This window comes from Brachyistius frenatus, unplaced genomic scaffold (assembly GCF_029030835.1).
Source record: "Brachyistius frenatus isolate BFR_SWC_R1_liver_20210118 unplaced genomic scaffold, ASM2903083v1 Contig_256, whole genome shotgun sequence".
Taxonomy (NCBI): domain Eukaryota; kingdom Metazoa; phylum Chordata; class Actinopteri; family Embiotocidae; genus Brachyistius; species Brachyistius frenatus.
In genome coordinates this window covers 345,703-369,253 of record NW_027210855.1, presented here as the reverse complement: position 1 = coordinate 369,253, position 23,551 = coordinate 345,703, and the positions used below count along the sequence as shown (strand labels likewise).

Genomic DNA, 23,551 nt, shown 5'->3' with positions numbered 1-23,551 from the left:
TCTGCAAACGACTGGAACTCACTTCGAAACACACTCAAACTAACAGCTCTCACCTCTCTCAACATGTTCAAACTAAAGCTGCAACAAATCATAGTTGACTGCCGTACCTGCTGACCAGCCCTTGCTTTTCTCTCTCTCTTCTCTCATTTTTATAAAGAAAATCCAGTAATCTGCCTTTCTCATTTTATTTATTTATTTTTTATTAATTGTATTGTTTATTTTGGTACATAGTGTTTATTCATTTACCCATGTTGTCTTTAGCCTTTTCCTCATGTGTTTGTCATACTGTTTTGTATCTGTGCTGTTTGTGTCACTGTGTGGACTGTGCTGACAGGTCATCGTTGTAAATGAGAATTGGTTCTCAATTGATTTTTACCTGGTTAAATAAAGGTCATAGGAGTACAAGTACCTGGTGTCTCCGTGACAACAGATTGAACTGGAAGACCAACATCAATGCTGTCTACAAGAAGGTGATGAGTCGACTCTTTTTCTTGAGGAAACTTCGATCCTTCAATGTGTGCAGCGAGATGTTGGAGATGTTGTGGCCAGTGAACTGTACTTCTAGTAGTCTGCTGGGGGAGCAGCATTGGAGCCGGAGACACCAACAGACTTAACAAACTGGTTAAGAAGGCCGGCTCCATCATCAGCTACAAGCTGGACAGCCTTGAAAAGGTGGTGGAGAGGAGGACGCTGAACAAACTATTATCCATATTGGATAATCCTGACCACCCTCTCCACCTGCTGCAGGGACAGAGGAGGACGTTCTCCAAAAGACTCCTCCAGCTGCTGTCACAAGGACAGATACAGGAGATCATTCCTGATACAGGAGATCAATTCTGCCTACTGCAATAAGACTGTACAATAACTCGCCTCTGGCAAAATCCATCACATAACAATAACACCGTTGTCTGTTTTTCTTGGTTGTTTAAATATAAAAAAAACCAAAAAACATTGCACCATTGTTTAGTTAGTTTTAATTTAATTATTCTATTTTATTTTATTCTATTTTATTGTATATACTGTGCATTTTTATATTTAATATTTTTTACTGTTATTTTATTTATTTCCTGTATCTATAAATGCTGCTGTAGCGAAAGAATTTCCCCTTGGGATTAATAAAGTAACTATCTATCTATCTATCTATCTATCTATCTATCTATCTATCTATCTATCTATCTATCTATCTATCTATCTATCTATCTATCTATCTATCTATCTATAATTAAAATAGGACACGTCAAGGGATGTTATACAAAACTTAATCAAAATGGAGATTCTCATAAGAAATATTAGAAAACGAGAGCGCAAAATACAGTAATTGAAATGTGAGAACCGTCGAAAGGAAAATAAAATGATATAAGCAAAATTGAGAGTTAATACTACAGGAATTGTTAAATAATCAAAACAAAAATGGCAATTCAAAACACACAAGATAAAAACATGATAAAAAAATGAGAACTAAAATCACGAGACATTTGAAATAATGTAAAGAATGGAAAAGAATTTAACACATAGAAACATATATAAACATAGTTAGGCCTTTAAAGCACAGAACATTGAAATAATAAAAACAAAGATAGGAATTTAAAACATAGTATACGTGAAGAAAAACAAAAATAAAACAGAATATTTAAATAGGATTTTTTTTTTTCTTTCAGAAAGGAGTTAGAAGTTAAACTGACACTCAAAGTATCAAATGTAGTTTTAAAAAACAGTAGAAAAAAAATAATATCATCTAGGCCTTTAATTTTATGTACATAATTGAACCTCTTTGCCTGTGAAATATATATATAAATAAATAAATACCCAAACATTGTATACGGTGTGGTGAATGACCAGCAGCGTTTTGCCTCATAACTGGGTCTATTTGTATAACGGGGTCATCGGAAGCGCTTTACATTTCTACCACCAGGTGGCAGCACCGTTGTTTAAAAATTAATTTCCTGTTTTGCAGATGTTGCTTTCAATCACTCCTGGAAGAAAGTGGTTTCCAATAATAAAGCTGCAAATACAAATCGACCAAAATCCCTCAGGCCTGTTTTTGGTGTATTAGAGGGCAGTTCCGATCTGTGAAATATGAAATAATAAAAACAGGACTATGTGCAATTAAAACTCTTTAAACCTCGAAACTTTTCAGTAAGTCAGGCTACAAATAATAATAATAATAAAAAATAAAAAAACGTAACGCCTCTCAGATGATGACATTAAAGATGACTATGGACATATTGTCATGTCCTGTTCTTCTAAAACTTCCCATCTCAGACGTACACCATGTTCTTAATCGCCCTCTTTGTAGTTTCCCGACGGCATTTGAAGGCAGCAGTGAATGACCCACCGTACTTAACACCACTCACATGTTTACATAGGCAGGCAGGCACACCCAAGAAGTCACTTTTAAATAAATAATATCAACCATCACTAGTGTCTTCTCATACAACAAATATAAAATATATTAACTATTTTACTTTTTCTTTTAACTTTCATAACTTTAACAAAACTTCATGCAGCAGCAGAAAATCTGAACGTTAGATCTATTTGTTGATTGCGAGTACAATTTGTTTACCTTCAAGATTACAACTGGTACTTTCAGCATTTAGTCATCACACCAGTTGCAGGCTGGTCATATTTCAACGTGAGGTTTCATTTTAGTTCAATTTGTGCCGTTTTCTTAAATAAAAGCACCAAAAACAAAAAAACAAAAAAACAAAAAAAAGCCTTTTAAGGGTGATTAAGGTGAAACAGAAAGTCAAATAGAATTTAAATTTGTTATTAAGTTTGAAGGATTTATTCTACGATATAAACTTTGCCTGTTGTGTGTGTGTGTGTGTGTGTGTGTGTGTGTTTAAAAATACCATCCCTTGTATACAACATGAAGTTGACCAGGAAATCTAGCTGCAAGAGGGCAATGACCTCGAGTGCGAAACGTCTCAACTCTCTGATGCTTTCACGTTTTAAAACTGTGTTGCAACTTTTGCACAACAGTGTGATGATTATGGGACAATGGTCGGTTAATTGTTAAGTGTTACGGCAGCAAAAGCAGGAAAAAAAAAATATATATATATATCTCTGGGATTACACGATGCTCGTTTTGAGGCCAGCGCCTGTGAACGCGTCGCTCGGGTCGAATGTTTGCTTTGGCGAGGTCACCGGCCCTTTATCGAGCGGCACGAACCGACAGGACAGTTACCTTCAAAACCAAACAAGCGCACCCCGTGCGCCGACCCGGCCCCCCGCGGAAAGCGGTTAAATAACAGCGCCCGAGGCGCACGGTGTGCCGGCAAACCGCACCGCCGAGCTCCCCCGACCGTGGATAAAGAAGGAAGGAAGATTAGAACACATCTGTAAGTTTCTGGAGATAAAAAAAAAAAAAAAAAAAAAGAACATTTCGATCTCGAGCGGGATTTTCAATTACGGAACATGTGAAAATGAGTTTGCTTTTCTTTCTCGAGCCGACTCCAACATGCCGACGGGATCGGTGAGACTGCAAAGCATTAAGAAACTGGGTCAGGAGAACCGCAGCTATGAAGTCACGGACGAAGGTAAAGCGCTACTTCCTGGACCGCTTGCAGTCATCTATGAAGATAACCAAATATAGACGCGGCAGAAAAATGCTGAATTTCATTTTAGTTCAGTAAAAATACGAGAACTCTGTAACGCGTGTTTCTATTGTTGTGTTGCAGAACCAGCTGGCTCCTACATGTAAGTGCAGATTTGTACGGAGTACTTTAAGTGTCATTATTTAAAAAAAACTAAAAAAATAATTTTGTGTGTAATATAATCAGAAAATAGCAACAAAAAAAAAACCAAACAAAAAAAACCAAACAACTAGTGGCGTCTTATTTTTAGACTTTAGATATTTACTTTATGCAATGTTGATTCTTTTTTATCATTTCAGCTCTGTTTGAGAATCGCTACGAGTTAAGATGATTAGTTAATTACGGAAAACACCGACAGTTCAACACTTTGCAACTTCGACATCCATCCAGACGCGTCGGGAATTATTGAAAAACACACAACTTGTCCAATAATTTGGGTTCGATATCGTTGTTTTTTTTTTTTTCCCATCGCTAAAGCTCAGTGACCCGGTTAGAAATTCTTAAACCGACAACCGCTCTTCAAACTTAATGGATCATCGATTAAATTAAAAACAAAGTCAATGTACAACATGGAGGTGGTGTGATTTGTCGGGGAACAAAAAAAGTGTTGGCAACGCTGTGTTTTTTTTTTGTTGTTGTTTCATTGGGCGGGGGGGGGATTCATCCGTTCAGGACCATGTCGACTTCCGAGAAGGGCGAGAAGTGAGTAACAAAAGTTGCGGTGGCATGTTTGTGTCTCGTTTCACGTCGCGTACAAACCGACCGGCTCGTCTATTTCAAACAGAGCTCGGGGAAAAGAAGCGCGACCGGCGATACGCGTCGGCTTCTTCCAACTGGTGAGTTTGCCGACCTTTAAAAAAAAAAAGTTTTTTTGGTAAATATTTGTGATAGTTTTGTTACCTCCCCCCCCCAAGTTCCGCTTCGCCTCGTGCCGAGACGTACTGATGATGGCGGTGGGCGGCGTGTGCGCCGTGCTGCACGGCTCGGCCCAGCCGCTGATGCTGCTGGTGTTCGGCCTGCTCACCGACACCTTCATCGCGTACGACATCGAGATCAACGAGCTGAGCGACGAGCGCAAGGAGTGCGTGAACAACACCATCCAGTGGAAGAGGAACTACACGGCGCCGCCCGGCCCGACGGCGTCCACCAACCGGTCGGGCTGGGGCCTCGGCAACGGCTCGGCGGTGGAGGAGGTCCGGCCGTGCGGGTGAGTGGGTCGTTAGAAAAAGCATGAGGTCGGCTTTTTTTTTTTTCGACGTTAAATTTAGCGACTTTAAGCAGTTACTTCCAGGATTTCGCGTGTTGGTTTTTTTTTTGGGTGATTGTTTTGCGATTTGATTTTGCATCTGGTTTTCTTAAAAATTGCAATGTCATTTGGGGAAGGTTTTTTTTTTAAATTTTTGCGTAAAATTACGGGAATGTGAAAAAAATTGGCGAGTCGAGACAGAAAAAAAAAATTCGATTTTTTTTTTAAGCACTTCCATGATAAGGGAATAAATACGTAATCGCTTCCTTTGATAATAATCATGCTGCACATCACATAAATATTTTAGCTGCAACCTTTTGGACTGTAAATGGAGTTATTTGTGATATTGAAGCCAGTTCTGTTTGAACAGACGTACGTTATGCCGTTAACACTTTCAGCACAGCTTCTGCTGACGACACATTTTTGCCCCAAAAATAGCGAGAATTCCCCAAAAAGCGCAAGCTTATTATTGCGATCGCAATTTCTCGGAGGGACTGTTTAAAAGTTTTAGATCCGCGTTGAAGTGTCGATGTGTTGTTGTTGTTTTTTTTTTGTCCGTATATACGATTTATTTCCCGTACGTGTTCTGGCTTTCAGGCTTCTCGACATCGAATACGAGATGACCCTATTTGCCTTCTATTACGTGGGAATCGGAGCTGCTGTATTCGTGCTGGGATATTTTCAGGTTAGTCCTTACAAATGTCACGCCGTCCTCATATAAACAGACTTATCCCCTCATCCGCTTCAAACCCCGTCCCGTCACTGTGACTCTATTCGACGCTATCGGCTCTGAAAGCTTGAAAAGGATTTTTTTTTCTAAAAAAATCTCCTCCTGCTGCTGTCATAATAGTCTACCGTTCATTTATTTGTTCTTAAATGTAGATAATTGCATGCCATAAGATCTTCCGCAAATAGTCTACTCGGGCTATTTCCCACAAGCCCTTAAAACTTAATAAGGAGCAATTACAGGCCAAAAAAAACACAAAAAAAACAATCTCTGGTTCAAAACAACACTTCTGTTGTTTTGCAGTTGGGAACTTAAAGTTTAGGTTTGAACCGTCATATATCTATATCTATATCTATATCTATATCTAGATATAGATAAAGATATATATATATATTTCTGCTGCAATAATAAACCAGTTTCAATGAGGACAAAGGACCACTAATTATACTTCTGACAAGGAGATCCCCGAGGCTGTCCGACGCAGAGATAATCAGCACACAATCAGCGAGTAACTGCAGTGAGAATATGATCGAAACTGATCTCCGGTATGTAAATGACCTGCTTTTAAAATGCCACTATTTGTCGGTTGAGTGCACGACGGTTTCACTTTAAGAAGACGGCACTCCAGAGCTTCAGTTTAAGGCCGGAGACGCGCAACTGTTTTGTAATCCTATTTGTTCGTGTACTTGACCGCGTGCTACTGGAGGGACTCCACCAAAGGGCGCACCGGAGAAACAATGACACCATTAAAACATACTGATCTGCCGGATGCAAACAACAAACACGGGTCACTACTCTGGTGACGCTAGTACGACGCCTCGGTTTTTCAGCATTTTCAACATATTCTCACCTTTTTAGTCTCGCAAAAAAAAAAAAAAAAAAAAAAAAAAAAAAAAAAATGTCTGTCTCCAAAATGTCCGGATCCTACATTTCCAACAAAGCAACCCACTGGCATCACCTCATTAGAGCCTCCACATTTTTTGGGGGGTTTGAATTGGAGGCTTTCCTGTAAAGAATGCGTGGCCCCTTATCTTGTCCGTTTCTCACGTCCCCGTCCCCGTCCCCCATCCCGTCCAACAGATCTCCCTGTGGGTGACGTCCGCCGCCCGGCAGATTCAGCTCATCAGGAAGATGTACTTCGGCAAAGTGATGAGGATGGAGATCGGCTGGTTCGACTGCACCTCGGTGGGGGAGCTCAACACTCGCATGTCGGAGTGAGTGTGTGTGGGGGAGGGGGAGAGGTGGGGGGGAGAGACGTGAACTTCGGGTACCTCTGGAGGAGGATTCGGTGGCGTCGGCGACTGTATGACAGCGGCCGTATCTGCTTCCACAGCGACATAAACAAGATCAACGACGCCATCGCGGACCAAGTCGCCATCTTCCTGCAGCGCTTCACCACCTTCGTCTGCGGTTTCTGCATCGGCTTCGTGAAAGGATGGAAGTTGACGCTCGTCATCGTCGCGGCGAGTCCGCTCATCGGCATCGGAGCCGGTCTGATGGCGCTGGTGAGACTCGGCTTCTCGGGACTTGACGCGGTGTGACTCCGCTTCCCTCGACTGGTTGACGTCAATTTTGATCTTCGCGACATCGACGGCTCGACTTGACTTTCTTTACCTGGACGACAGGATTTCTCCTTCCGACTTCACTTCGGTCAACTTGACATGATTTTCTCTGAAGTTTGACCGGCCGATCCTCACGACTTCGCTACTTACGACTTGTCGACTGAAATTCTCACGACTTCTCTTCGCGTGTCGACTTGTCGTATGACTTGACCTCTCTTCTCTCGACTAACGTTGCCCCCCCTCCGCTGTAACCCCAGTTCGTGGCTAAGCTAACAGGGATGGAGCTGCAGGCCTACGCCAAAGCCGGTGCCGTAGCCGACGAGGTCCTCTCCTCCATCAGGACCGTGGCCGCTTTCGGTGGCGAGCTTAAGGAAGTGCAAAGGTAAAAAGACGCGAGACGGAAGTTCCGCACAATTTCGTTTTCCTTTTTTTCCCCCCACGTCAGCGTACGACTTGAGCGCCTCTTTCCTAAAAGGTACGACAGGAACCTGATCTCGGCTCAGCGCTGGGGCATCAGGAAAGGTCTGATTATGGGCTTCTTCACCGGATACATGTGGCTGATCATCTTCCTGTGCTACGGTCTGGCCTTCTGGTACGGCTCCACTCTGGTGGTGGATACTGAGGAGTACACACCAGGAACACTGCTCCAGGTATCGCACTTATAGTCTGTCGTGAGTTTGCCGGAGCGGAGGGTTGTACTTTTCTTGACCGTCAAAATACACTTTTTTTTGTCACTGGAGTTTCCTGGCTTGTTTGATTCCCGGCGATTCGTGCGGGCCGAGAACGTTTTGCAGCTCCGATTTACGCACTTCTTCGTACTCGTTTTTAGGTGTTCTTCGGTGTTCTGGTGGCGGCCATGAATCTGGGGCAGGCTTCGCCGTGTCTGGAGGCGTTCGCGGCGGGCCGTGGAGCCGCTACCATCATCTTCGAGACCATTGAGAGAGTGAGATTTCCATGACTTCGCTCATTAGGCAGTAAAAACAAACAAAAAACAAACACCGCCTCTTATTGACAAGCGTCACTTTTCGAAAACGTTTCCAGGAGCCGGAGATCGACTGTTTATCCGAGGCCGGTTATAAGCTCGACCGGGTCAAAGGCGATATCGAGTTTCACAATGTGACCTTCTTCTACCCGTCCAGACCTGAAGTCAAGGTGCTTTTGCGCGCTTCTACAACCGCCGTCGCATCCGACCGGGATGATTTCTCCGGTTCACAAAATGTCCTCCTTTCCCCCCCCTCCTCCGCTCAAGATTCTGGACAAGCTCAACGTCGCGGTGAAGTCGGGCGAGACCACGGCGTTCGTGGGGCCGAGCGGCGCTGGGAAGAGCACCGCCATCCAACTCATCCAGCGCTTCTACGACCCGAAAGAGGGCATGGTGGGTGTCGCGCTGGTGCGATTTACTCCCGGAGACGTCCGAGACCGGAGATTTCCTCGAACACACCGTGGCGGCCGCCTCATCCCTTTAGAGCCTTTTTCTAGTAATGTTAAAAATAACCATCCCCCCCTGAGGCCGATGGAAGTACATGATAATCTGTTTCATTATTCAGACAATGGATCCTAATAGCCACATTTTTCACTTTTACTGGGACTACAGGCCCTTATTTTCTTCTTCCTTTCTGCAAGAAGGAAATAACCTCTTATTACACAATGAAGGTTATCCACAGGACTAACAACCTTTTCATCCCGTGCTAGCATTGTTGCAAAATAAAAAGAGAAAAAGGGGGCTTTAATGGCGTCATCCATCAAGTTTTAGCGAAAGCACCTGCTCTCCTGTGTCCTCAGGTGACTCTGGACGGTCACGACATCAGGGGGCTCAACATCCAATGGCTGCGCTCTCTGATTGGCATCGTGGAGCAGGAGCCCGTGCTGTTCGCGACGACCATCGCCGAGAACATCCGGTACGGTCGGCCCGGCGTCTCCATGGCCGACATCGTCACCGCGGCGAAGGAGGCCAACGCGTACAACTTCATCATGGACCTGCCGCAGGTGGAGAGCCGCGGAGGTCGTTTTTTTTTTTCCTTCCGGGATCCAAGAAGCTCGAGCACCCGCTGACGTGTTTTAAATCCGACAGAAATTCGACACCTCGGTGGGGGAGGGCGGAGGTCAGATGAGCGGCGGGCAGAAGCAGAGGATCGCCATTGCTCGGGCGCTGGTCAGGAACCCTCGTATCCTGCTGCTGGACATGGCGACTTCGGCCCTCGACAACGAGAGCGAGGCCACGGTCCAAGAGGCTTTGGATAAAGTACGTCCGCGTCTTCGGGTTGGCGGCGAGACGGCTCTTCCTCCCCCGCGACTAATTCGGGTTTCTCCTCGCAGGTGCGAATGGGCCGCACGACCATCTCCATCGCCCACCGGCTGTCCACCATCAAGAACGCCGACGTCATCGTGGGTTTCGAGCACGGCCGGGCCGTGGAGAGAGGCAAGCACGGCGAGCTGCTGGAGAGGAAGGGCGTCTACTTCATGCTGGTCACCCTGCAGAGCCAAGGGGACAAGGCTCTGACCGAGAAGGCGCGGAAAAGTAGGTGCAACCTCTTCGGGGGGAGGGGGCTCGATATCGACTCCAGGAAACCGTAAGCGTCCGTTGACCGTGACACCTCCACCTTCTCTTGGATGTGTTGCGTTAGTGGCCGAAGGGGAAGAAGAGCCGGAGAGGCCGAATCTATCCAGAGCAGGCAGCTACCGCGCCAGTTTGAGGTACCGCACAAAACACGTTCAGTCACCTCCCTCTACTTCGCCGCTTGCTCGTTTGCTTACTTGGGTGTACGTCCATTTACTCGACCCTGACGGTGCGTATAAATGTTTTTTTTTTTATCGTCCTCATTCGGTGGCTGAAATTGAATTGTGTCACGGCGGAAGCCGCTTCCTTAATTTACTTAATTACCCTCTACCCGCACTTACTTCGACATTTGGAGCGTTTAGCTGACACTATCATCCAGAGCCTCTTACAAATGGTGGGGAAGCTTAAGGCCCTCTATCAGCACCGTTACCAGCACGCGGCAATGAGCGCAAACAGCAGCGGCGGCAGCGTCAACACCGGCCGTGGAGCTGCGATAAACAGTAGTCCCGAGAATATTGCTGTGTAAACTAAGGCAGAAAGAGATAGATGTAGATGCACCGGTTCGAGAAAACACATCAGGGTTTCTTTTTTTTCCCCTCTCTCCCAGAGCATCTATCCGCCAGCGGTCCCGATCCCAGCTGTCCAACCTAATCCCCGAATCCACCGTTCCCTTTGCCGGAGAGCTCGGCCCCAGAGCCTACGCTGTGTCACAAGCAGATAAATCCAAGGTGTGTGTGTGTGTGTGTGTGTGTGTGTGTGTGTGTGTGTGTGTGTGTGTGTGTGTGTGTGTGTGTGTGTGTGTTTGCGATAGAGTTCTATGTTTGGGTGCTTTAAGCGGCCCGACAACAGCTACAACCCAGTGGAGGGCAAAACCACTTGTGTTTTAAACAAATCCGCAGACAGTACACACTGTTAACAGCTCGCTGTGTGTGTGTGAGATCAGGACGGCGTCCCGGAGGAGGAGGAGGAGGAGGAACTGGTGGAGCCGGCGCCGGTCACCAGGATCCTGAAGTACAACGTACCCGAGTGGCCCTACATGCTGTTCGGATCCGTCGGCGCCGCGATAAACGGCGGCGTGAACCCCGTCTACTCGCTGCTGTTCAGCCAAATCCTGGCGGTGAGGTTTCACAGACAATTTCTTTCTGAAGCTCGTTTTGAAAAAAAAGCTTTAAAAAAAACTGTGGTGAGAAATAATAGGGGGGGGGGGGGACGTTCAGGTTGGCCTCCTGTCGGTGATACAGGACATTTTTAGCACAAGATTTAAAAAAAAAACAGACCGACTACTGACTGTAAACTCGCCATGAAAGCAGCCACATTCAATCAAAACACGAATACAATCAATTTACTTGTAGTAAAATAAATAAAAAATAAATAAATCTACATTGAATTTGAGCATTTTTGCAATTCTTCATTTAAAGAGAATTTGCTTCAGTTCAGTGGACTGGATCGTTTAGTCTTTTCTACTAAAAATGAGGCTGTCGCATAATGTGGCTTTAAATCAGCCCCTCCAGCTGTTTATCCTCACGTCGTTAATTTGAAATGTTAAAAACGACATATTCTTCTCAAAATGAATGCGTACTACTAGATTATATTAGATTTATAGTCAGATAGTGGCCTAAAATGAACATGAACAGACACTAAAAATTGTTAATGGCACTTAATTACACGATTAATAATTGTGAACTAAAACTGCGTGGTCGTTTTCTTTTTTTTTTTTCTTTTTTTCTGGTGTTCACTTAAAGATTTCATGTTCATTTACTTCCCCACAACGGACCACTTACCCTATTAAAATTAAGTATATTTCTTTTTAAATGGCGGTTTGTGCAAGCCACTAACGTAATGAAGTCATTTCCACTCAAGACTATCATGAGATTAATCTAAAAAAAATAAATATATATATATATATATTCAACATATAGAGGCTTTAAACCACCAATGTGACCTTAGATAAATCCCACAAAGAGCCGAGTACAGTAGAGTCCACGTTAACCTGCGCTTTTTTTCCCTCCCCCCCTTCTTCTGTGTCTGTGTGCAGACGTTCTCGTTGACGGACGCCGTGGCTCAGAGGAAGGAGATCGACGGCATCTGCGTGTTCTTCGTCATGGTCGGCGTCGTCTCTTTCTTCACGCAGATGCTGCAGGTGACCGGAGCGAAGTCGGACCGGTTTGCTTGCGGTGCTTTGATCGAGGACGGGGGAAAGTCACGAGAGGCCGCTAAATTAATACCTTCTCCGGATGGAAAAATAATCCCGCCGAGACGGCGCTCTATAATCAATCCACGAGTTTTCCTAGACTACTCTGTTTTGTGTTTAATATTTTTTTTAAAAAGACTCACTGTGTGTGTGTGTGTGTGGTTGCCAGGGTTATGCCTTCTCCAAGTCCGGCGAGCTGCTGACCCGCAGGTTACGCCGGCTCGGCTTCCGCGCCATGCTGGGCCAAGAGATCGGCTGGTTTGATGATCGCAGGAACAGCCCCGGAGCGCTGACCACGCGTCTGGCCACCGACGCCTCGCAAGTGCAGGGGGTGAGTTACGGCCTCTGTGCAAAAAAAACAAAACAAAACAGATCCACGCTTGCGCTCGGCTGTTAAATATATTATTTCATTTCAAAAGGTTGACAAGGTGAGTCTTCAGTACAGTCGTCCACGGGGCTTTTTTTTTGTTGGTTTTGTTGTACGCAAGTGTCTCGAGAAATTGAATTTTTATCGCCAACTCGCGTTCGGGTTCTTCGTAGTTGGTGTATTTTCCCTTTGTGGGACAGCTCGGCATTCTGAAGTTACACATTGTAAACTGCATTATCACGCATCGAGATAAATCCTGCCGACGTGGAGAGTAGCCGGTGGTCGGGCCGGCACGGTGAAAGGGTTCGAATCCGGCCTCCGCGTGGACACGTAACGGCCGGATGGACGCTTGCTGTCAAACCCGACAACATTTTGAGTCCAAAAAACGACATCGTCCTCCTTTCTCCGTTTGCCTCCCTCTCTCAGGCCACGGGGTCGCAGATCGGCATGATCGTCAACTCCCTGACCAACATCGGCGTGGCCGTCCTCATGTCCTTCTACTTCAGCTGGAAGCTCACCATGCTCATCCTCTGCTTCCTGCCCTTCATCGCGCTGTCCGGGGGCTTCCAGGCCAAGATGCTCACGGGCTTCGCCAAGCAGGACAAAGAGGCCATGGAGGCTGCGGGACAGGTCCGGACGTCAACATCTCTTTCGTATCCACGCTTAGCGGGCTTAAAAATACCTTGAAGAGCAATATTTAGACACGGAGTGACAAGTCAAAAGCCTCACCACAATAATCCTGGTACACCTTGAGGTGGAGGTTGGCATCAGCTGACTTATCGACTGACAGCAGATAAGAGAGAGCTTAACGACGGCGTCTATATATAGGTCTCCGTGTCTCAGCTGAACTCAGATCTGGATGCAGCGGGGTTTTATTAGCTGCTCCCGTGAGTCGGGGGAGTTAACGCCGTCAGGCTCCGTCCCACCCGGGTTTAAAACGCAAGTCACGGTACTGAACCCCCCCCCCCCAAAAAAGAAAAAGAAAAGAAAACCCAACCAAACCCCAGGACAATAGAGTGAGCCAAAAAGTTCTCAATCAAGGAAAAAAAAAAAAAAGTGTTGAAAAAGTCACTTTACCGTGAACTCTCTTCATCTTAATTATCCCGATGCAGTAAACCCCACCCATCCAAAGTGGATTAGATGAAAATTTAATGACCCCTGTGGGGGGGAAATTGGCTTACTGCTGCAGCGTCGAACAGGATGTAGATAAGAACAGAGCCTTCATCTGCATCTTGCGCTCCCCTCGCGTACGGGAACACCGACCGCCGTGTCGCTTCTAATCCTCCGGCCCCGCCGTCTTTTGAGTTGCAGATTTCCGGCGAGGCGCTCAACAACATCCGCACCATCGCCGGCCTCGGGCGGGAGAGGAGCTTCGTGGAGCTGTTCGAGGCCCAGCTGGACGCCCCGTACCAGGCGGCCCTGAAGAAGGCCAACGTGTACGGCGCGTGCTACGGCTTCGCCCAGTGCGTGGTCTTCCTCACCAACTCCGCCTCCTACAGGTTCGGCGGCTACCTGGTGCGACAGGAGGGGCTCCACTTCAGCCTGGTGTTCAGGTGAGCCAGGACGTCGGGGCGTTCCGCGTCGTCCGTTCCGCCGTGTTCGTCGGTTTCAGTTCGGCGCGGTTCATTTATCGCCCCGCGGCGCAGGGCCCGACCCTAAAACCCCTGAAACCGGGCAGCGACGATTCAGTAGTTTACGCGAGTGAAATACGACACGAATATCGAAACGATATCGCGTTAAAACGAGGCTCGAGCGAGCGAGAATGTCTTTTTTTTTCTTCCAAACTTCCTGTTGCTTTGACTCCTCCCTTCTTTCTCCGCGTGTCCAATTGTTTACTTACTTGTCATTTGTGCGATGTATAAAAACGCACGCGCGTGTTCGTTTGCTTATAGAGCGGGGGAAGTCAGACCCAATCACAACGGTGCATAAGGTACATATCTCAGATGCTCTGAAAGTGTTGACTCCAGTCAGAAAATAAGTTTGGAGTATTTTTCGTCCACCAACCCAACCCGAGCCAAAAATGTCCCAAAAAACACTCATATTTATGAAAACGAACTAAAATCAAGACCGAAGGCCTCGTGGAAAGAAAGAAAGAAAGAACCCCCCCCCCCAAAAAAAAAAAAAACAACAACCCCGGTCTGTGACGTCAGCGCGACGACTTGTGCCGTTTACCTTCAGGGTCATCTCCGCCATCATCACCAGCGGCACGGCCCTCGGCAGAGCCTCCTCGTACACGCCGGACTACGCCAAGGCCAAGATCTCGGCGGCGCGGTTCTTCAAGCTGCTGGACCGCGTGCCTGGGATCGCCGTCTACAGCGACGCGGGAGACAAATGGGTAGGCGGGAAATAAATCGCACTGGGTTGTGTAAAAAAAAGAAAAAAGAAAACATCTGCCTTTCCTTCGCGTGACGGACTCAGCAGGGAATCCTTTTCTTACTCCTCTATAGCATCATTATGAGACACTTATATCACACATTGTATATGCAAAATTTTTTTTTTAAATCCTTTACACAGTCCATAATATCTCTTCTCCTGTGAGCGTAACTGCAGAGCCTAACCTGCCTTTTTCCAACACTAGGTGGCACCGTAACACTCAGAGACGCCTCCTCTAACCTTTGTATTCCCTTTTTTTGTGTTTTTTTTTTGTTGTTGTTGTTGTCCTCCCCTCCCCTGCGCCACGTCTTTTTTTTTTTTTTAAGGACAACTTCCAAGGGAACATCGAGTTCATCGACTGCAAGTTCACCTACCCCACCCGGCCCGACATCCAGGTGCTGAACGGGCTGAACGTGTCGGTGCGGCCCGGCCAGACGCTGGCCTTCGTGGGCAGCAGCGGCTGCGGCAAGAGCACCAGCGTGCAGCTGCTGGAGAGGTTCTACGATCCCGATCACGGCCGAGTGGTGAGGAGGGCTTAACGTGCGCCGGCCGTGTTCGGTCTCGGGAGGTTTCACAAGTTACGTCACGAGGCGGATTGCTCGGCTCCAGAAATCTGGTGGAGACCAAAAGAGAGCTAAAAGGAGAGTACTGGACTTACATTACTGCAGGTTAAAATAAAGAGTTCAAAAACACTTCCTCGAACAGCTACATATTCATCGGGAGAGTTTACAAAAACCCGACCCCGCGCCGAGGTAAATCCGGTGAATTATTCGCGTATTCTGACGAGAGAGCGAGAGAAAAAAAAAAAAAAAGACGAAGAAGTGCAACTGAGAGTTCTGGCTTGAAACCAGCCAATGTTAAACTGTCACGGCGGATGGTGACCTTTCTTAAAACGGCAGGCGGCTCATTTTTGAAGTGAGTTATATGTACAAGTCTGCTTTTCAACACCCGCTCTCTCTCTCTTTTTCTTTCTCTCTCTCTCTGGGCTCGTTTATAGCGCGCGCACACAACTGTGAAAGTGAAACCTGCAATTTGTCACCGTCCGCGAAATAATCGTTGGACGTTCGGCGTCACACGGTGACGGGAGTATTTCATGTCGCTTCAATTCAGTCTGACATTTGTGCTGACTCTGTGCTGTGAGTTTTTTCTTTTTTTCCTTTTAAAAAAGAAAAAAAAAAAAAAAAGGGGGGCACTCTACCCAGGATGGAGGTTTTGCCTTTGTGCCAGGAAGGGCTCCCTGCCAGGATTCAAATTGCCTTAATTGAGTTGGAAGTGGTTTGGAAACACGTAGATTCTCCGTCTGAGATTTTTTATTTTTTTTAAAAAAAGGACAGAATCACCTCTGCTCAGCTCGGAGAGAAATTACAGCGGAGATAGTCGCATGATAGCGCATTAAGTGGATTGTATTCTCCGGTCTTTTGATTATTATATCGCTTCCCACTAATGGTAAAATCAATCGCTTCCCCCCCGCAGCTGATTGATGGCCGCGACTCGACCCGTGTCAACGTGCCCTTCCTGCGCTCCAAGATTGGCATCGTGTCCCAGGAGCCCATCCTGTTCGACTGCAGCATCGCCGAGAACATCAAGTACGGCGACAACTCGCGGGAGATCGGCGCCGACGAGGTCATCTCGGCCGCCAGGAAGGCCCAGCTCCACGACTTTGTCATGTCCCTCCCCGAGGTACCGTGGACGCGCGTTGGGTCTGAAAGCTTAAAACGGGGCCCGGGGAACGGGTGGGCGACGGTCGGCGGAGGCGAGCGCAGGCGGAGAGCGTGAACAGAAGGAGAACGCGGGAGGTGATCGGTGGTTTGATGAAGGAATAAGCAGCAGGGGGAAAGAGGGGTGGGTGGAGGTGGGGAGGGGGGAGCGATCCGACTCCCATCTGATTGGAAACCCGACCGATAGCCGTAAACCTGACTGCACCCCAGGTCTTATTTTCTAATTAATGAGGGATTATTTGCAGACGGACCGCCAGAAAACTGATAAGAAGGAGCGACTTTAGCGAACGACGCCGAGATAACGGGTAGAAAAAAAAATAATACAATGACTTCAAATTTCACGAGACAAGTTGAACGGAGGCTTTTTGGAGCCGAACCTCTGGTGGCACTCGGTGGTACTGCAGCTTAAGGCGCCGCCGCCGCGTCGGCCTCAGTCTACGATCCACAATTCGTCTCCATCTTTCCGAAGTTCATCGATATAAAACGCGACTCATTTCTGCTTCCCGAGTATCTCCTGCGCGACGACAGCTTGTCTCTCCCTCCCTGCTCTGCCTTCAGAGATACGACACCAACGTGGGCGCCCAGGGCTCCCAGTTGTCCCGCGGCCAGAAGCAGCGCATCGCCATCGCCAGGGCGATCATACGCGACCCCAAGATCCTCCTCCTGGACGAGGCCACCTCGGCGCTGGACACGGAGAGCGAGAAGGTAACGGACGCTCTGCGCTTCTCCGGGAGCGACGGCGGTCGATTATTATTATCGTCAACGTCATTACCGTTCGTCATCTCTATTGTTACGATCGGCGGCTGCTCGCGGTGCACGCCGGCCTTCCGGTCGAGCCTCTTCCAGATGAGTCTGGTCTGTGCGACGGCCTTTTCAAATGGAAATTTTTTTTTTTTTTAAATTCCCAAAACGGATGATCCACGCCGAGGAGCGTGGCGCTGATCCGCCGGAACGCACTAATGATAGTAATCAACGCGCGATCGTTAAATTACTGTAATTGTGAGGCTCGCGTGTCCGCCGTGTGGAGCTGATGACGGCCGCCCGCGGTGCGCGTGTGACGCCGCTTTCATACGTGTGTGTGTGTGTGTGTGTGTGTGTGTGTGTGTGTGTGTGCGCGCGCGCGCGCGCCGGCAGACGGTGCAAGAAGCCCTGGACAAAGCCAGAGAGGGCCGCACCTGCATCGTCATCGCCCACCGGCTGTCGACCGTCCAGAGCTCCGACACCATCGCCGTCATGGCGCGCGGCTTCGTGATCGAGAAGGGCGCGCACGACCAGCTGATGGCGCTCAACGGCGCCTACTACAAGCTGGTGACCACGGGAGCGCCGATCAGCTAACCGTCCGCCGGAGAGGAGATGCCACGGCGGGTGGGGGGGGGGGGGCCTGCTCCGTCCGTCCCGCCCGTTTCCCCTCGCAGTATTTATTTTTTAGGAATGGAAAAAGAGGCGGGAGGTCGTCGAAAAGGATATTTCCAGTTCAGCGTTTCTATTTTAAGATACTTGACGCTTCGACTGCGGTACGTTTTATAACTGTCGTTATTTGGTTACTCTGCAGATTGCGGTTTGAAATATCGTTCACGTGAGTAAATTATCTGTTGTAATGAAACGGGTCAAATGAATGAAATAATCCAGTCGTATCACGGGTGAGGGGTCAAAATTAACCTTCCAACTGTTATGAAACAATCGGAGAACTACTTGATTTTTTTTTTTTTTTTTTTAAATAAAAACCTTTGTGAGTATTTTAAAAAGCTACGTCGCTAGAAGTTCACGGCGACGTCGCAACGTTTGATCACGTACGCGTGTTTTACAGTACTGTACAGCAGATGTTGCTACTTCGGGCTCATTCTTCGTAATTGTTTTATAGGTTGTAGTTCTTCCAGCTCCTGAATTAAGTTTTATAGTTTATTATAAATAAATATGCAAATGAGATGTTTTCCGGCTGTCTGTATCGTTGTTGTTTTTTTTTACAATCCTGCTGTCCTCCACTTAAATATGATCATATTCATGCGTGTTGTCTTGTTTGTGTTTTAGTGCCTCGCAGGTGTTTCCAGTTAAAACTAATTCAAGCGGCGCTCCGGGTCAAAGGTGGGCGGAGCTACGGCGGCCATGACGCGACACCTTTTCCCCCCAGCGGACGGTGGGAAACGCCGCGTGGTCGACAACATTAAACAGCAGCTGCGGCCCATTTAACAAACGCACAAAAGCATCGCCGCAGCTGTAAAATAAATACGGACAATTTAGGATTCATTAAAAGGTCGATCCCAATCTGGTCGCGTCCGGCAACGTTGACGTATTGCTAGTGTCAAAGAAGACAACGATTATACCGAATATTTCAATGATTATAGCGTGAATTGATTTAAATGGATGTAACAAATATAAAATAAAAAAACGAAAAGCTGAAGGACGACCGAACGCCAAAGCGACTCGCTATCGCCTCTTAAGGGACAGATTGGTATTACAAGACGGGACTTAAATCTTACATACGGCACCTTTAAAAGGTTTATATTAATGCTTACAACTCTTTTCCAGTGGCCCAAAAAAAGTTACCGCAGGTTGAAGCAAAACTATCAAACATTTCCTCTTAATCTCAATGATTTAGTTGTTATATTTATTCAATGTTTTTATACACATACATGTAAAACCAAAAGGAGAGAAAACGGCTCCTGTTTTCAACTGTATTACCGCACGATGATAAAATAACTTCGACAGGAAACAAGGGCGAGGAAATGGTGACCGTGATGGATTACATATTCCCAGCGCCTTACGCTCTCAGCGCCGACGCTGAAATGAGTACAAATGGCCCGGAAAGGTACTCGAGGTGAACAGTCGGCTTTGGGGAAGAAAACAAAATAACAACAACAACAACAACAACAAAAATCCCCGTCGTGTAAGCAAGATTTGCATTGAACGTATTTAATAGGCCAAATCATCCGATTGTAAATGAGGAATTTCATTTTTTTCTCTCGCAGTCATTCAAAGTTTGGAATAAAGAACGGAGGAGCGCTGTCAGCGTTTAGCGGCGTTAAAGAAAACCCGCCTCTCCGAAGCGGCTCGCGCTCAGACACATGTTGAGGATAACCGGCGCGCCGGGGCTCCCTGCTTGGAGAAGATAATGCGGGATGGCAGCATTTCAGGGGAGCTTGGCGGGGAGCTGCTGGAGGCCTCTCCCCTCCACTTTTACACAAGGCTCCACCGCGAATGTGGAGTCACGCGGCCGCTCGGTAGCCCCCCCCCCCCCCAACACACAACACGACGCGCACACGCTGAATGGAATATTGAAGGCCCGCGACAGCCGGCGCTCCCCGTCGGGAGTCCGCGTCACACACACTCCATCAGTTCGGAGGTAATATGCGATCACGCCGCACTGACCTCTGGGAAATCGAGTCTTTTAATCACGACATCTCCAGACGGACACCCCCCCCCCTCTCACACACACACACACACACACACACACACACACACACACACACACACACACACACACACACACACACACACACGTGTCCGGCGGGGGGGCTAAATTAGCATTCGTCAGATGTGATCTAATCTCGCCCGCTTTCTGCAGCCAATTCATCCAGCGAGAGGACGCCGTTTGACTTTGTGCCATGTTGTGTCAATGCAATTCTGATTGATGAAAACAGGCGCTGCCAGGGGGTGGGGGGTGGTGTGTGTGTGTGTGTGGGTGGGGGGGGGGGGGGCGTGAGAACGATAAGCAGGCTCCTCCGTGTGCTTTGTATGATCTCCGCGTCCCAAAACAACAGAAAGAAAAGGAGGGTAACCGGAAAGGAATCTCGATTCATCCCCCCCCCCCACTCCACTTGCAAAAAAAACCATTAAGCTATCTAACGTCTATCATAACTGCGCCTGCCTTTAATTTCCCATAAGGATCGTTTGTTTTACAGGCCTCCTGCTACCCCCTCCCCTCCCCCCGGCCTCACCTACTGCCGGACAGAAGGGGAGTGGGGGTGGGGGGGGGGGTGGTGTCTCCGAAGGATTTAAAGCGCTGACAGTCAAGAAGCCATTACGGCTCACCAAGAGGATGGCCGGCAAATTGGTTGGCTCGCAGGAGCAGTAAATAAGATGGAGGAGGCCCCCGTGTTTTTTTTCCGCCTCGTCAATAGCTGGCCTGAGGGCGGCGGTGTCGCCGGGCGGAATTTAAACGTGGTGCCGGGTGAGGAAGGAAGGAAGGAGGGAATAAAACGAAGGCTTCAGGTTAGCGGAGGCCGTAAACCCGACCGCGCCGCAGGCCTGTCAATCAAACAGACCCGCCCTCCAAAGAACACGCCTTTTGTAATGAACGGCTGTTAACAACGGAGGCCATTTGGCGGACTGCCTACCTTATTTATTCATATTGCATATATTTATCTCGTATTTATTGTTTTTATGGATTTTTTTTTGTTGGTTCCTTTTATTGATTTTGCTGTAATGAAGTGGGACCTGAAGAACTGAATTTCATTACCTTCGCGAAGCGGCACGTCTGGAATGACAAATAACCTCCTCGGATCCTGAATGACGGATTATTTTCAGACGGACCGCCAGAAAAACGGGTAAGGAGGAGCGACTCCAGCGAAACAAACACCGAGACACGTGCTCGGCCTCTAGTGGCACTCGGTGGTATTGCAGCTGAAGGCACCCCTTCCTCAACAGCCCCCATTTTTCCGACCCGGGCCGGGAAGCCGCAATGACAGCAGTCAACTGTAAAAAAAAAAACTTTTTTAAAAATAAACCCACGCTTGAAGACGTATCATTAACCTAAGGGGGAGGGAGGAGAGGGGGAGGGACGTGGAAGAGGGAGCTACACGATAACATGAGCCAAATTTCATTCTTTTAATGATGACACTCATTACCGTTAAAGCTTTTCATTATCATAATCGTTATTACGGCGGCAGTAACAGGGACTGCGGCCACGGGGACGGCGAGGGCCTCGAATTAAGAGCACGGCGGGATGTAATGTCACGAGCTTGCTCGTCGTTAATAAAGCGGGGTGGGGGGGGGGGATACGTGGAGAGGGTTTTAAAATGGTTTCTGCCTATCTGCTATTCTCTGGATTGAAATTCATTTTAAAATACACTTTTTCTGGACACTTTCCCCCCCCCCCTAAACATCACTGCTCCATTTACTTTGACCAAAACAAGCCGCTTTATGACCCAGATGCATTAATATGTAAAAAAAAAAAAAAAAAAAAAAAAAAAAAAACTGGGGCTGGTGCGACCCGTCCGTGACTCGTGAGTCACGCTTTTTTTTTTTAATTTTATGTTTTTTATATTTTTAAGCGTCCAACCGCACAAGAAGGAGTAAAATATGCCAAGCTCAGACCCCAGTGTGTTTTATTACATCGAGGAAGGACTGACCTGAGGCACTTTTCCCCCTGCGGTTCACTCAAGAGCTTAAATTGTGTTTCTGATGGAGGCGAGGGGAGGAAAAAGTGTGGGAAGTTTCCACGGCGACGTGTGCCTCCGGCAGAGGACGACGAGTGTGCTTTGAAGTGTTTCGAGCTGGCCCCCATGCAGGTGTGAGGCAAAACAACCAAAAAGATGTACCGCTCGCTCTATTTCCATAGCAGAGTCCCAGAAAGCATCGCTCTGTTGCAGCGTGACATCATCACCGAACGGGTCCTTTTTTTTTTTTTTTTTTTTAATTTACCATCCTCGTTCGCGCGTCGGACCTCGCGATCAAAAAAAAAAAAAGGACCCGTTCGGTGATGATGTCACGCTGCAACAGAGCGATGCTTTCTGGGACTCTGCTATGGAAATAGAGCGAGCGGTACATCTTTTTGGTTGTTTTGCCTCACACCTGCATGGGGGCCAGCTCGAAACACTTCAAAGCACACTCGTCGGTGACCTCGGAGAGCGCCGCCGTATTCTGAACGTGGGAATGAATACACGACGCCTCCAACAACAACAACAACAACAAAAAAAGAATTTCAATTTCCTCTTTATCTTCTCTGTGAATACGCGAGATAATAATCGCAATTATGAAAGCGAGTCCTGAACGATTCGGCGCTGAGTGTTGTCGAGTTCGTGGAAATCGTCGCCGAGGCGTTCGAGGGCTAGTTTAAAGTCGGGGCTCAGCTGAGCGGCGTTTACCCATCGAGTGTAATGTCGCGATTGTGCAACAGGTTAACCGTCTAATTACAAATACGCAATCGTTGTTGAGCGCGATCTCCGTTTCCGCGGCAACGCATTCAATCGCTTTCTGGAGATGGTTTCTCAAACTGAACACGTAGAAACACTAAAACTGCTCGGCTCGCTCGCTCAGTCTGGTTGTGACCAAGACATCAGCTGACCCGTGACGCGTGGAAAAAGAACCCCATGATGTTGTCTATTTTATGAAAGTGATCGATTCCCACTGAGGAGGCGGTGTCATATTTTCTCGTGATGAGCAGCTGTTATGCCGCTTCGGCCAATCAGATCTCTGGGTCTGAACCAGCTGTTGTACAAGTGCGATTCTTAGATTTGGTGTTTTTCCATTTTTCTTGTTGCATGTTGTCGTTTTTTCAGAGCCATCCCCCCCCCCCCCCTCCGCCAAATAAAAATAAATAAAAAAAGAGAGAGAGGAGGAAGAAGATCTTCGCGTGTGCCGCTCGTGAGGATAATTTGCGTGCACAGCCGGCCTAAATCATTTACAGCTGTCGGTTTCCATCGGACGCAGCAGCGGTGACTCCCGTCAAAGCAATCTGGACGTGCAGCTGACGATGAAAGTGCCGGAAAACATGCGGAGCCCGGTCTGGACCCCCCGCTGAACCGGGATTTTTTTTAATTTTTTTAATCTCCCGATTCCTCAGAAGAGACGGCGGGTTACGAGCTTCTTTCTTTTTTTTTCTTTTTTTTTTTGCGCACTGCCGACCTCGGCGTCGAGAGAGACGCCACCTTTTTTGGGGTGAATAAAATAAACAAAACAAACTGGAAAATCCTCTCGTTCAATCCCCCTTGAAATACAGCCCCCCTCCTCCGCCGAGATAACATTCATGTGGCGCGGCCCCCCACCCACCGTCTGAGAGCGGATTCTCCGTCAGATACGGACCCATTAGCGAGATTAGCGAATGGCTTTTTTTTTTTTTTTCGGTAAACGAGGCCGCGATTGACCTTGCGTTGACCTCCCGCTCGACGGCCCGCGAGCGCCGCCGCTCCGGCTGTGGGGAAAAAAAAAAATGCAACTACGCCAAGACATCAGTGCGTTCAGCGGAGATCTTTCTTCCTGCAGAACGACACGGCGGC

At 47.6% G+C, this 23,551-nt stretch overlaps 1 protein-coding gene across 3 annotated transcripts; it reads left to right on the top strand.

The window, feature by feature from the left end:
• Positions 1–2,991: 2,991 nt before the first annotated feature.
• abcb11b (ATP-binding cassette, sub-family B (MDR/TAP), member 11b) lies at positions 2,992–18,339 on the top strand. Of its 3 annotated transcripts, XM_069721062.1 has the most exons (29): positions 2,992–3,341; positions 3,450–3,539; positions 3,681–3,699; positions 4,269–4,298; positions 4,381–4,432; positions 4,511–4,803; positions 5,440–5,527; positions 6,650–6,783; positions 6,903–7,074; positions 7,389–7,513; positions 7,607–7,781; positions 7,961–8,074; positions 8,173–8,283; positions 8,381–8,506; positions 8,914–9,117; positions 9,203–9,373; positions 9,448–9,649; positions 9,756–9,825; positions 10,296–10,416; positions 10,632–10,805; positions 11,724–11,828; positions 12,049–12,210; positions 12,673–12,876; positions 13,558–13,799; positions 14,425–14,581; positions 14,946–15,143; positions 16,093–16,299; positions 16,896–17,042; positions 17,472–18,339. In XM_069721062.1, exons 2-29 carry the CDS (start codon positions 3,461–3,463, stop codon positions 17,670–17,672), a joined length of 4,083 nt encoding a protein of 1,360 aa, XP_069577163.1. In that variant the 5' UTR covers positions 2,992–3,341; positions 3,450–3,460; the 3' UTR covers positions 17,673–18,339. The 3 variants fall into 3 exon arrangements, with proteins under 3 accessions (XP_069577163.1, XP_069577162.1, XP_069577164.1); XM_069721061.1 differs by having other exon boundaries at positions 2,992–3,539; XM_069721063.1 differs by lacking the exon at positions 4,269–4,298 and having other exon boundaries at positions 2,992–3,539.
• The last annotated feature ends 5,212 nt before the right edge of the window (positions 18,340–23,551 follow it).